A 12,498-nucleotide genomic window follows, 5' to 3' on the forward strand; every position below is an offset into this window, starting at 1 on the left:
AAAGATCCCATTTCCCTTGCCTTTGAGAAATACAATTTTTAAAGATTCCATTTAGCATCCTTTATTGCGTTCCTACATCATAAAGTTATGCTTTATAGCAGCATAAAAAAGCTGTAAAATTAGCATCCTTGTAAACAACCTTCCATGCTCATTGGTGAAGCAATCTGTGATTTGTACTGATTTCTTAAATGTGACTTAAGATTACTGTATCCACAATTTCAAAGTTTTTTTTTTAAGGCACTAACAAGACAAGGGAGAAAATGATGTAATATGAAAACAGTGAAAAGCAATCATTTACTGATACTTTTGAAATTTGGACATTGTGCTGCCAAGTTCTAGAATGAATTCTAAAATTACAGAAATGTCTCATTTTATATGAAACCCCAAATTAGTATATTTTCCTCTTCTTTAATACTTTAATGTTATATCGATAAGTATTCTTTAGAAAATGTAGAATTGAAATATTCTGTAAATTCACTCACCAACTGACCTCTAATTAAAATTCCTAGGGTAACATGAACATATGGGTTTTTTAATCATAGAAAATCCTGCCTTTTTATCCTCACCTTTGAGGAGATTCCATTGCATTCTCTTAGTTGAGTAATAATCACCATACATATGGTTCCTAAAATGCACAAGTAGCCCAGTGATACAAAACTGTATTTTATGACAAGGGTGTTTTTAGGGTTTACACTCCGTAGCAACCAAATGAGAAATCATCCCATGGGGAAAAGGGGTGCCTTTCTCAATGCCTAGAAAGACCATTAAATTTCAAACCACGAGATTGATCTTGGTTAGTTTTCCAAAGCAAGCCTGTGCTATCGATTTGACTCCAAGTTTAAAACACACTGGCAACCTTCCCCATCAGACTATCAAAGAAACTGCAATTTTTACTACTAGTTGGAGGAAATCCCCTGGGCACGTGGCTAACTTCGAGCCTAGCTGGCTCCAAGCCTAGACCCTGAGAGAAAATCGGAGGAGCCCAGCGGGGGAAGCCCTGACAGGTGCGACCTGCACCGGTGGTCCTGGACACTCCTCTTCTTTCCCTCTTTGCCCCCACTTGTAAGGTCCTGGGGTGTCTGAAGCCTGGGTCCGGGGACTCGGAAGGACGCGGCTGCCTGTTTGGGAAGGCTGGGACGAGGCGTAGGCCCTGGGCGGAGAAAGAACCGCGGCCTGGGACCAGTGGCGACCCTGGGCGGCGCGGGAAGGCAGAACTCCCGGCTCTGAAGGCCCAGGGTTCCACCCGCGGTCTCCTCCGGCCCACAGCACCGCGAGGGGCGCCTTCTGCTCCATCGTCGGAGAGAAACCCTAGAAGCCTATCAACCCTCGGGCTCTGCGTGGGCGCCGGCAGCTGCGGGCTTCTAAGCCCAGGGTGGCCCCGGAGCCTCTCCAGCCTCGGCTGGCCTGGGGCGCCTCCCGCCTGGCCTCCGCCCTTGTGGCCTTCGAACCGCGACTGGCGGCCTGTGGCCTTCCTGGCCTAATGCTGTTCCCCAACACCGCCTCCCTGCAGAGGTGCCGGCCATAAACTGAACCTAAGTCTGGAGAAGGTCCAAGGGCCCACGCGTCCCAAACGCCGCATGCGGTCAATGGAGAGCGAATATGAGAATCCCCCAAACTCTCTTTTCTCCCAAGAGATTCCCTCCCCCTTTCAATGTCACACCAAAGCCCATCATTCTCCATATCACATACTGAAAATGATTTTATTTTATCCATTTACATTTAACTTGATATAAACTTGTCCGGAAAAGTCAAATAATATGCTTTATATTAGCTCAAACATTTATTAAGAAAACCAAATTCCATAAATAAGCACAGACAATAAGTTAAAACATATCACAAATTGACCAGTATGTAACAAGAATGCTTTATCTACACAAAACATCCTATTTCACATGTTTGTTCATTCTTAGAAAGCGCTTCTGTTCTCTGGGTTTGGATTTGACCAGCACATGCAGAAAGAGCTGATTGTGTTTCTCTGTACAAAGTTGCAGGGTTGTAGATGTCCTAGCGCACCCATCGGCGGCCGGCAGGTGGCCGAGGGGCACAAGAGACGACAGGACGACCACAAAACAACCAAGGGCACAGAGCAGCGAGAAGAGAGAAACGGAAAAGGAAGCAAACAAACCCCAGTCCTGAAGGATCCAGAAAAGAGATGTGGCTTTTACTTTTACAAAAGGAAAATTTTGCTTGCATGTTTATTTTATTCTTCCTTATAAAGGCTTATCAAAATGGGTAAGATCACCTCGTCTTCGTCACATAACTGCGTTAGTCTACTCCAGCCACCCGGTCCACTGGCATGTTCCTCCTGAGAAGCCTCCCCTCTGTACCCTCACACACTTGTGCTTAAGAAAATAGAAGTAAGATAAAACGAAAGCCTTCTTTTGCAAGCCAATAGAGGGTTGCATGAGTGTGACTAGATAGGGCAAGGGTAGTGTGGTGGGAGAGGAAAGAAAGGAGTTTTGAGAAAGAATACAAGCACAAATCAAATTATGTCAGTTTGGGCCCTCAGATGAGACGGTTGGTAGCAGATGCTTGTCCTCCTTTAAGACCCAAATCCCTAACATTGTGCTGTCCCTTGAACACGTCCGTGTATGACCTAGGAACACTGGTGTATGTGTGTGTGTGTGCGTGTGAGTGTGCGCGCGCGCGTGAAGTGTCTGAGCGTGAGCGAGAGCGGAGTGTGTGTGTTTCTGCCCACAAACCAGTCCATTGGTGTCTGATTTCAGATCCTGAGTCGACTCCCTGGTAAGTAAAATGGCGGGAAGGATGCTTTCTGCCAGGCGCGGGAGGGGCGTGAGGCGTGGGGAAAGGAGCCAGAGGGTAGGCACGGGGGAGCGGGGTCATAGGCGTCGTGTCCTAGGTGTCGCTGGGAACGCCGCCGGTCGGAAGGCCGGGAGGAGGGCGCGAGCACGGCCGGAGCGGGGCGGGAGGCGGGGGTAGCGGGAAGGGCGGGATGAGGCGCTCCAGACCCGGCCGAGGGAGGAGTTGGATGGGAAGGGACGGGGACTCTGGGAGGTGGGGGGCCGCGAGCGAGCAAAATCAGGCGGAGGGGAGGCCTCGCAGGCTGGGGCTTGGGGAGAACCCGAGCGAGTGGAGGTGAGAGGCAAGGACTTAACAGACCTGGTGAAGGCCAGGGCGGGACGGGACAGGATAGGGCGCCGGGCAGAGACCCGGACAGGGAGCTGGGGTCCCCGCGCGCGCCGAAAGGGCCTCGGGGCGGCCCTGGGGACGGCGCTGGGGCAGAGCGGGCTGGGGCACGGCTGCATTAAGTGAAGCTCATGGAGACTGTGTGCTCTAGCGCCTTGCGGCGGAGGGAGGCGATGCTTGTGCCCCGCCACACATCGCTGCTGTCCGGGGAGCTGCAGAGCTGGGGCGAACCGGAGACATTGCTGGGGCCAGGGAGGGAGGCGGGCACCATGCCGGGGAAGGCGGGCTGGTAGAGGTGCGACTGCAGCCCAGCGCCGTTGGAGCCCGCCAGGCTGTTGGACAGGCCCATGGAGTTGGGCGGCGGCCCGGCCGCCAGGCTACACTGGGACAGCGACTGCGCCATGGCCTGCTGCCTACCCAGAGCCGGTGGCAGCGGCAGCTGTGACACGCCCGGCATGGCGGCCGCCGCCCAGCGGGTGTCGTTGGCATGGAAAGAGCAAAGGCTGTCGCCCATGGCAGCGGCGGCAGCGGCGGCGGCTGACGGGAACTGAGGCAGGCCTGGGGTGGGCAGCAGGGTGCCGGGTGCGCGGAACACATTGGTTGTCTTCTTGCGCTTCTTCCACTTGGCGCGCCGGTTCTGGAACCAGACCTGGAGCAGGCGAAGAGGGAGAGAGACAGGGGACTGTTAGCGAGCCCCGCGGTCGTAGGGTTGTGGGGGCAGGGGCTTAAACGACGGAGTCTTTGTCAATACAGCCACTTAGCCACAGGCCAAACAACTGCAAACGCACCACATCGGCTTGACACGCCCAATACCTAGCCAAAGATCCTGGTTCTCCACCATCTCGTGGCAACTGGAGCCCCTTCTACCCACCAGGCGCAGAATCACGCGTCTTCGAGTGATCATGCCCCAGAGCGTTTACGCGCAGTGCAAACACACCACAATGTGTAGTGTTCACCACGCCCCTGCACGCTGGTACATTCCGTGCAATGCACAGGTCTGCAGGCAGGCATGTGTCAAGGCTCGACCCACAGGTGTACAAATGAAGATAAACATATGTTCCCATGTGGCTTAATAGCATGTCTTATAACTCTGATGGGGTATAGAATTTTCAGAAATGCTGGAAATTTGGAAATTGATGAAGGGCCATGGATGACATAGACAGTTTCAAAATCGAAAGACAAAGGAAGCCCCTAACACCACAGTTGACAGAGCAGAGAGGTTAATATAGTGATCCGTGTGGGAAAGCGAGTGCCACTGAGCTACAGTGTTGTTTGGGTTGCCACAGTGACTTCTGTTTCCTCCCACAGCTCTTAGTGCCATAACCACAAATCTCCTGCCCCATTCCCAAACCATTTTTAAGGACACATTTGTCTGGGCAGAATCCTAAGCTGGAACCTGCCACTCCAGGGCTTTCAAGTCTATTTTTTTTTTTAAAGTAACTTGCTGAGGATAACAAGGCCTCTGATAACCTCAAGTTGTCCTCTTTTCATTTATAAACTGAAAGTAAATTTTCTGACCAATACAAGTGAAAGCAGATTAGATTTGAAACCCACACTAGTAATGAACAAATTTAATTTTTCTAAGGCAAACACAGATGTCTTTTTTCAGGAAGATGAGTTTGATGAAATGCATTCCAGATGAAAACGAGCCTCCTTCTTTTTCTTTACAGTAGCCCAGAAAAATCTTTCTACTAGCCAAATCTGTCCACAGATGTCCAATTCACTACCATAGGGAAAGAGTTCTATGTGGAAGATATTAAGTAAGCTGCCTGGCTAAGATAACTTCCCATCTCCATCTATTTCAATTTGATCTTTAAGAAAAAAAAATGCCAGCATTCCTATTTGGCAGGTTTGGAGTCTAAAATCTAGTCAACTGGAGATTTGCTTTGCCTAAATGTAAATGATGTGGGACACAGCTCAGGTACTGAGTTTCCTTTTAGAATTTAGCCAGCAGAGTGTGACCACCATACTTGTGGCCCAAAAGGAGGTTCAACCCATTAATCCAATCTATGTAGTGTTTATTCTGCAATCTCTAATATCAGGAGTACCAAGGCATACCTACCCCCATTCTCAGTAAACCAACCAGGCACAATCTTGTATTGATACCCTTGCAAGCAAAGACATACTCTCCGCTTACTAGAGTAAACCACATTGCAATCTAGAATTATCTTTGAGTGGGCCTTGGCCTTCCTATCCTAACTAGTCATGGCCCACTACTGTCTTTCTATCACATTTTCTACGTTGCTGCCTATTTCAGCATCAGCAATGGGCAAACAAGCTGCTTCCCTTCCTCCTTGCAGCCCTTGAGCTGTGGTGCAGTGGATTAATGAGGCAGCAGGACCCTCGATGGTGGATGGGATCAATGTGGTTGAATTGAGCTGTTAGAGGCCTTAGCTGGAGAGCAACCCTCAGATGACCAGGAGAGACTTGCAGTGTCAAATCCCTTTGCAGCACCCACCCAACACTGAATTGGGGTGAATTGGACAGGACAAGAGCTCTTAACAGAGACTGTCCAAATGGTTCCCACGCCTCACAGGCAGCACCTAGATATATTTTGAAAGGTATCTTACAAAGTCAAAACCAGTTCCTAACACCCTACAAGTGCCAGTGAGTTCTGAAGTGTTTGGTTGTTTGAAGGGTGTAAAGTAGATGAAGGAGTGGAGAGAGAAGCAGAAGAAAGAAGGTGGGGGTGGAATTGCCCAGTACAGATTTAATAGCAAATATCATTGCCAGAAAGGTTTCTGAATCTAGGATCTGCTCAGGCACAAGCGGAAAAGAACAGCTATTAAAGAACTAAATATTGTAGGAATAATAAAAAATTGTGCTCAATTATGTTTGAGGGTTAGTAGTCAAATGATGGCTACAAATTTTTTTATGTTTCATGGCTTACTGGGGTTGAGAAAAAAAATCTGCATGGGATCTGAGCACCTCCGTTCCAAGCTATGATGCATATGTTTTTAAAATGTGAATGTTTCCACTTGAAAACTAGAGCATGACGGATTAAAATGCAGGCAAAACCTGAGGGAGATTTTCAGAATGCACAGATGACAACTGCAGGAAATATATTAACCGCAACCACGGGACAACTTTGTACTCAGTTTGAATTGCAGCTCTTCTCAGAAAATGCTTAATACAACAGTGAGAATCTAATGGAGGTTGGAATCTAAAAATCCACTTTCATGATATCTGCTGTTACAGTAATATAGACATACTGTAAATGTATTTTAAAATATATAGCCCGTTTAATTCCCCAGCTATAAATGGCTCAGAAATAGAGAAAGAGTGGGAGAAAGAAAGAATATTACTTTTTTCCCCCCTCGAAGCAAACGCTTTATGAAGATCTCATTGGAATCCAGCAAGTGATTAATGTGAAGATTTGGGAGGAAATCTGGGGAGCTGTATTAAAGCCTAGATCTCAGGTTCATTTCGATCAGCCAGCCGTGAACTCTGGGCCGAATTCATTACACTTTAATAGTGCTGGGAGAGGAAGAAAATGCAATTTCTCATTCCATTAGAAAACTAGAAAATACTCTCAGCTTGTCCCCCTATTAAGATGTGGCAGGTGACAGGGCCATTCTGGGGGACACGGTCAATGGAATTACAGCACATTATTTTTGTTCATATAAAATATTGAAAGGCAAGCCTGACTGTGCAGAAGTTATTTCACTGATTTGGTTTTTATGTAAATAAAATATTGAAAGTTAATTAATCCGTGCTAGAGACTAATGATTATGCTTATTATATTGCATTTGATCGCATAATTTGCATGATTCTCGCATTGCTGCTTAATAAGCCATTCCAGGTTATAAATAATTCTGAAATTGGTTTCTAATAATGGCATGCTATAAAAGGAATGGTTTTATTACACTAGCCAGAAAAGGGGAGCAATATCAGACATGGAATTGGCCTCCATGTGAGTAGAGGTGCTTTAATAAATACTTAGAAGTGTGATATATACCAAGTATAGATAAAAATAAGTATATTGGGTAATTTAGCCTAGAATCAAAAAGCATCTCTGAAAACATACAATTGCAATAAATTAAATGTTTAGATCATTTTTAATCAGTGCAGTGGCCCACATGCTGAAAAGAATGTGTGGCAATCTGTTAACTATAAAGAAAACTATGAAGTACTCATCATATAAGAACATAAACCAATTACTATTTAATTTGAATTTGGTCAAGGAGCAATGGTACAGTGAGTTGTGAAGTAAATACATTTTCCATAAATTATTTTGCATTACATTACATAATGTTAATCATTTTGAAATGTTAATTAAGAAGGTTATGTTGATCTGATTACTTTTTAAACTATGAAACATTATTTTTAAAAATATTGAAATTACCATTCTATTAAATTGTTTCTATCAACAGCCTCAAGCTATTATCTTTGGTTGAACATTATGCTAAAACAATTAAAGTACTTTGTCTCTTTCTTCTTGCATATTCTTTTGTGTACTCTTAAAAAATAACTTTCTATCACATAGTTTGTATTTTATTTCATTTACAACTTTTTCTATTAAAAGAATCACTGTCATTAACCTTTGGAAGACCTAATAAAGTTTAATAGACCTCGTTTTCTTTTTTCATAAAATCAGTTGTCCAATTATATTTTATTTGTGATTCTAAGTTCTATTTTAATTTGAACTAATTACCAGTATGTCTGGGTCAAAACACAGCATTTTTCTCTTTTAAACAACAATTAACCACTAACATTTCTCTTGAGGAACAAAATAGCAAATTTGTGAATTTTGAACCTGCAGAATGACCTACAATCAAGAATTATAATGAGCATAGTTTTCTAATTTTGTATTTTGCAAAGTTGAATTCAGTTTCAGATTTTTAAAAAGGTGAAAGTAAAAGATTTAAAGGATACTAGTAACAGATATATGCACAATATAATTAGCAGTCTTTTGATGTGTAATTTTAGTGGCCCATAGTTCAGGCCTTTTGAAGTTCACTAACAAAAACACTCAGACTTATATTAAATAAAAATGCTAATTATTATGTTATATCCTGAACATTGCTTTATTAATTTGACCATTTAAATCCCTGATGACATTCATTACTACTAGAACAGAAGCATGTACTACTTTTCCCGTTTAGACTCTTAAAAATGCCAAATGGAAACAAACATTTAACACGGGAACACCTTCATTGCTCATTTATTGGATGATATACAAATTATTTGAGATATTTAAGATCAATCTATAAAAGCAGGTAGCACAGCTTTAACAAGTTAGGTTAACACCCAGGACACCGGACAGAGGACAGAAAATACCAATGTCCAAGATAGCAAGATGATTTTCAGCACCCTGGATAGCTCAAGACTAAGTGCCTGTCTTGAAATTTCTCCTCCAGGCACCTGCCATAAAATATTTGGTATTATTTTCATGCTTTTTTAAAAGTAGAAAAGAAATTTGGGATTCATTAGGCTTGTGCTTTTGTACCTCAATTTTCAAAACAGTTATAGGTGTGATATCTAGATTACATATAATTTACAACTTGGGTGGCTGGATAACAACAAGGGGTCAACAATGATTGCGTTTACTTCCGATCAAGCTTTTTCCCCCTATGTGTGCCTTCTTCGGGTCGGGTATCTACAATGGAAAGCCTTCATTTCTCATCCAAACCCCAATTTCCTTAGGGGAACGTTGAAAAACAGACAAACCAAAACCCAGTGCCCACAAGCGGTTGGAGGATCTCCTGGCTACTTCCGGGGAATTGGTAGAACCTCTTGCAAACATCAAAGGTTTGGGTGTTTGGCCGGAGAGCTGCAAGAGTGTGATTTTAAGAGAATAAAGCCACACCGTGAAATCCGAGGGGGGGGGTCTGTCTCTCTCTCTCTCTCTCTCTCTCTCTCTCTCTCTCTCTCTCTCTCTCTCTCTTAAAAAAAAAAAGCTTTATTTCCTCTCTTTTTATGCGTTCTGTATAATTGTTGCATTCCCCGTTTTATCCAAAAGCTTAACACAAATTCATTAGGGTGTAATGAAATACTTGTCAATAATAGGAGCTGGAGTGGAGGTGCACGCTGGGTTTTACCGCGTGAGAGACGCGGGCTTGCCTTCTCAGAAGGCTGCCCAACAAAATGGAACTTCACTTTTGAGGAATTTCAGGTGGGATGCGGCTATACTGTTGGGAGATAGGCCTTGCGTGTTCTTTGGAGGATGGCGATCTGGGCCAGTTTTGGGCGAGAAGAGGCTAACTAACCCAGGATCGTTTAGGCAGCTGGAGCAGAGCCCAGGAACTCAACAGGGAAAGGAAAGGCCCAGCTCCCCTTGCCCCAATCCTCCCGTCCCCTCCTTGCCTTCTGTCGGAGCGCCCAAACTCCGCATACCTGCACTCGGGATTCGGTCAACCCGATACGCAGCGCCAGCTCCTCACGCATGAAGATGTCCGGGTAGTGAGTCTTAGCGAAGCTCCTCTCCAACTCGTTGAGCTGTGCAGGAGTGAAGCGCGTCCGGTGGCGCTTCTGTTTCTGTTGGCCCTGCTGCTGACCGGCTTGGCTGGGGTTCGGGCCGCCCTGGGGCCCGGGCTGCTTGTCCGGGTCTTTGGCGCTCACCGCCAGCGAAGCCGGGGTAGAGCCCACTGTGGTGATATCCTCCCCAGGTAGCAGAGTTGCTCCCTCGACTGGGTCGGAGTTGGGCGCCAGGTCCCCTGGATGGCCCCCGGGGTCCGAGCCCCCCACGCCCAGCCTACACTTCACCGCCTCCCGGTGGCCCAGCAGCTCGGCGGCATCTTTCATACCTGAGAAGGCAAGGGGATCGTGGTCACTACTCTCCTGGCGACGCCAGGAAGGACTATCTTCCCGGTGCGGTGATTCCTCGGCCCCATCTTCGGTACCCTCGGCGTTTAAGCTCGCCCTATGGACGAAACTCCCAGAGCGCTCAGCTGGGTTCCCCAGGATTTGGCCAATTACGTTGGAATAACATCTGGCCCTTTCCCCTCTCTCTGCAGCTGACCCCAGTAGCAAACAGCACATGCTTTCGTTTCTCCCACAATAAAACGCTCCCAGGCCCGTCAATAAAACATGCCTCCTAGTCCCTTTCATAAACCCTATCCCGGGCGCCCCAGGAAATCGAGAGTAAATCCTTGGACATGGGAGGTAAAGGGGAGAGATAAAGAAAATTAAATGATTCTTGGTTCTTCGGTTGCTGCCTCACCTAAGCTAAGGCAAACTGACGGACTCTACCTCCTGCAGGATTCCCTCTCACTTTCGGAAGATGGATAAGTCTTCAAGACTTCCACCCCCAGAAATCAACCCAAATCAGCTCCGCCTCCCCCCTCAAATCTGAGAAAGTGTTTGGAAAATGGAATCACATCCATCACTAAAGAATCCCAAACCGGAAACCCAGAGCCCAGCGACCCAGATGGCTTAAAAGAAACTCGAGTAAACTCTACAGACATAACAGTGAATCAAACTTCAGAGAATTCAACTTTTCTTTCCAGAGAAATAAAAGGTTCCTTTCAGCCATTGGCAACGCTGGATCCTTTTTTAGAAGGTAGAGATGCCTGTGAAGATGAATTTGGCTTCTCTCCTTCTCAACCAGCACACTTAGCAAATCCACCTCGATGACAGCAATTTCTCCTTTTAGGCCAAATTTTTTATTTTATTTTATTTTTTTTTTAAGAAAACAAATTCAACCATACTTAGAGGAGGAGGAGGAAAAGAGGTGGTGGGAGAGAGGAGAAAAGAGAAAGAAATCCCAAGTCAAAGCTAACAGGAAAGAAAAAAGAGAAACACCTCCAAACAAATTATCACGGGATAGATCGCCTTTGGAAAAAAAAATAAAGGGGTGGGGGTAAGCAAAAATAAGAAAAACAAAAAGTAACACCATTCCCCAATTCCTTTTCTAGATCTACATATTCCATAGATTTTTTTAAAAGACGATGTTAAATCAAATTAAACTTTAATACTGCACAATTACTTTTAAAGAAATTAGTCCATTTAGGGCGCATTAAGGTAAAATAAGGAACAAATTGACAATTTCCTGCCCCGGCTTCTCCTGGCTGCCGGGGCCAGAGGCGCACACTCACCTAGCCTGGCGTCCAGGAGGTCGGCGTGAGACAGCATCGCGCACCGCTCCAGGGCGAAAGCTGTTCCCCCCCAAATTTTAGCGGCTTTAAGTTATTTAAAATAGATATAAGCTATAAGCTATACGATATAGATATATATAGATCACCTAAATGAAAGAAAATTCGGTTTGTGGTTAAAAAGGGGGCTTCTTGCATTATAATGTCCTTTAGAGAGACGGGGAGGTGCTTAACAGTTGAATGAACCCGTGAGCAGCTTGGCGAGGGGACCAATCAGGAGGGCAGCCTGCAAATGTCAGCGCCCGGAGAGTCCCCCACTCCGCCCGCCCGCCCGCCCGCGCCCGCCCGGAGGAGGCGGCGGCGGCGGCAACCCTGGCAGCTCCAGCCCGAGCAGCAGCTAAGGCAGCGGCGGATGCCTCGGTCTCACCCTGGGCTTCTGGGCCCGGCCTCCGTTAGTTCTTTCCCTGAGATTTTTCTCCCAGACACATCTTTTTCTTCCCCCTGTCCTGATCTGCTTGCTTCACTGGCGCAGCCGTGTCTCTGAGCTAGTAACTTCCTGGAGCAGGGGCAGGGAAGAGACCAGAGCAGGGCATGACCCCCGCGTGACCCAAGAGTCGCCCCGCCCGCGCGTTCTAGGCAACATTGGCCTGCTCTGGTCAAGCCCAGGGCCCAACACGGGCACGCGGCGGCCTCCAGACGATGCCTAGACTTTTCCGCTGCTCAGCAGGCCTGCACCAGAGATCCTGCCTAAGCCACGGGGCCTACCGACCACCAACCCTACCGCCGGCCTAGAGCGCCAAGAGGAGTCGGCTCCCCGGGCGCTGCGGGTGCCCGGTGTCGGCTTCCAGGACCTGAGTCAGGGTGCATTGGTGCGCTCTACACTCTTCCCACGAGGCTCAATCCTAGGTTCCGCTCCTCGGCCCAATCCACTCTAGATCCTGGCCCCTGACCCACTCTTCTGGTCAAAGTTTCTAAGTTCAGCTCGGCTCCCAACTCCACTTAAGGCTGTAAATAAAGTTAAATGCTCTTTATTTTCCTCTTGAATATGTTAAACTACGTGAACAATTTAAAGTGCTTTGCACAAGTGAAGCGAACCATTTCTAATGTTCTGATTTTTCAGAGCCAGCCAACAACAAAGTTTAGATTAGTAATATATTTCTAACCAGAGTAATTTTCAAGATCATTAGGCATTTATGTAATTAGTGCCAAATCTATAAGCTTTTATTACGATTATTAGAGTAAAATCAGTATAAATTTGTACTAATTTACTACTGTTTAGACTTGGCTGTCAAGCCCAGAGGTTCTTATTGTAAATGAT

General features: G+C 46.2%; 1 protein-coding gene across 3 annotated transcripts; it reads right to left on the reverse strand.

The window, feature by feature from the left end:
- Nucleotides 1-1,859: 1,859 nt before the first annotated feature.
- Otp (orthopedia homeobox) lies at nt 1,860-11,469 on the reverse strand. Of its 3 annotated transcripts, none has more exons than XM_005328983.3 (3): nt 11,184-11,469; nt 9,484-9,893; nt 1,860-3,796 (listed from the first exon to the last, which is right to left on the reverse strand). In XM_005328983.3, the coding sequence occupies exons 1-3, from the start codon at nt 11,218-11,220 to the stop codon at nt 3,266-3,268; spliced, it is 978 nt and encodes a 325-aa protein (XP_005329040.1). In that variant the 5' UTR covers nt 11,221-11,469; the 3' UTR covers nt 1,860-3,265. The 3 variants fall into 3 exon arrangements, with proteins under 3 accessions (XP_005329040.1, XP_040128736.1, XP_077900264.1); XM_040272802.2 differs by lacking the exon at nt 11,184-11,469 and adding an exon at nt 10,310-10,650; XM_078044138.1 differs by lacking the exon at nt 11,184-11,469 and having other exon boundaries at nt 9,484-10,296.
- Nucleotides 11,470-12,498: the final 1,029 nt, after the last annotated feature.

This window comes from Ictidomys tridecemlineatus, chromosome 1 (genome assembly GCF_052094955.1).
Source record: "Ictidomys tridecemlineatus isolate mIctTri1 chromosome 1, mIctTri1.hap1, whole genome shotgun sequence".
In the NCBI taxonomy this organism is placed as follows: domain Eukaryota; kingdom Metazoa; phylum Chordata; class Mammalia; order Rodentia; family Sciuridae; genus Ictidomys; species Ictidomys tridecemlineatus.

Bases quoted from the DNA above. Each gene is read 5' to 3' on its own strand.
- Otp (XM_078044138.1), bottom strand. From the start codon at position 10,197: ATGAAAGGGACTAGGAGGCATGTTTTATTGACGGGCCTGGGAGCGTTT. The intron at 3,797-9,483 runs GTATGCGGAGTT...CGCCTGCTCCAG, and splicing joins TGACCGAATCCCGAGTGCAG to GTCTGGTTCCAGAACCGGCG.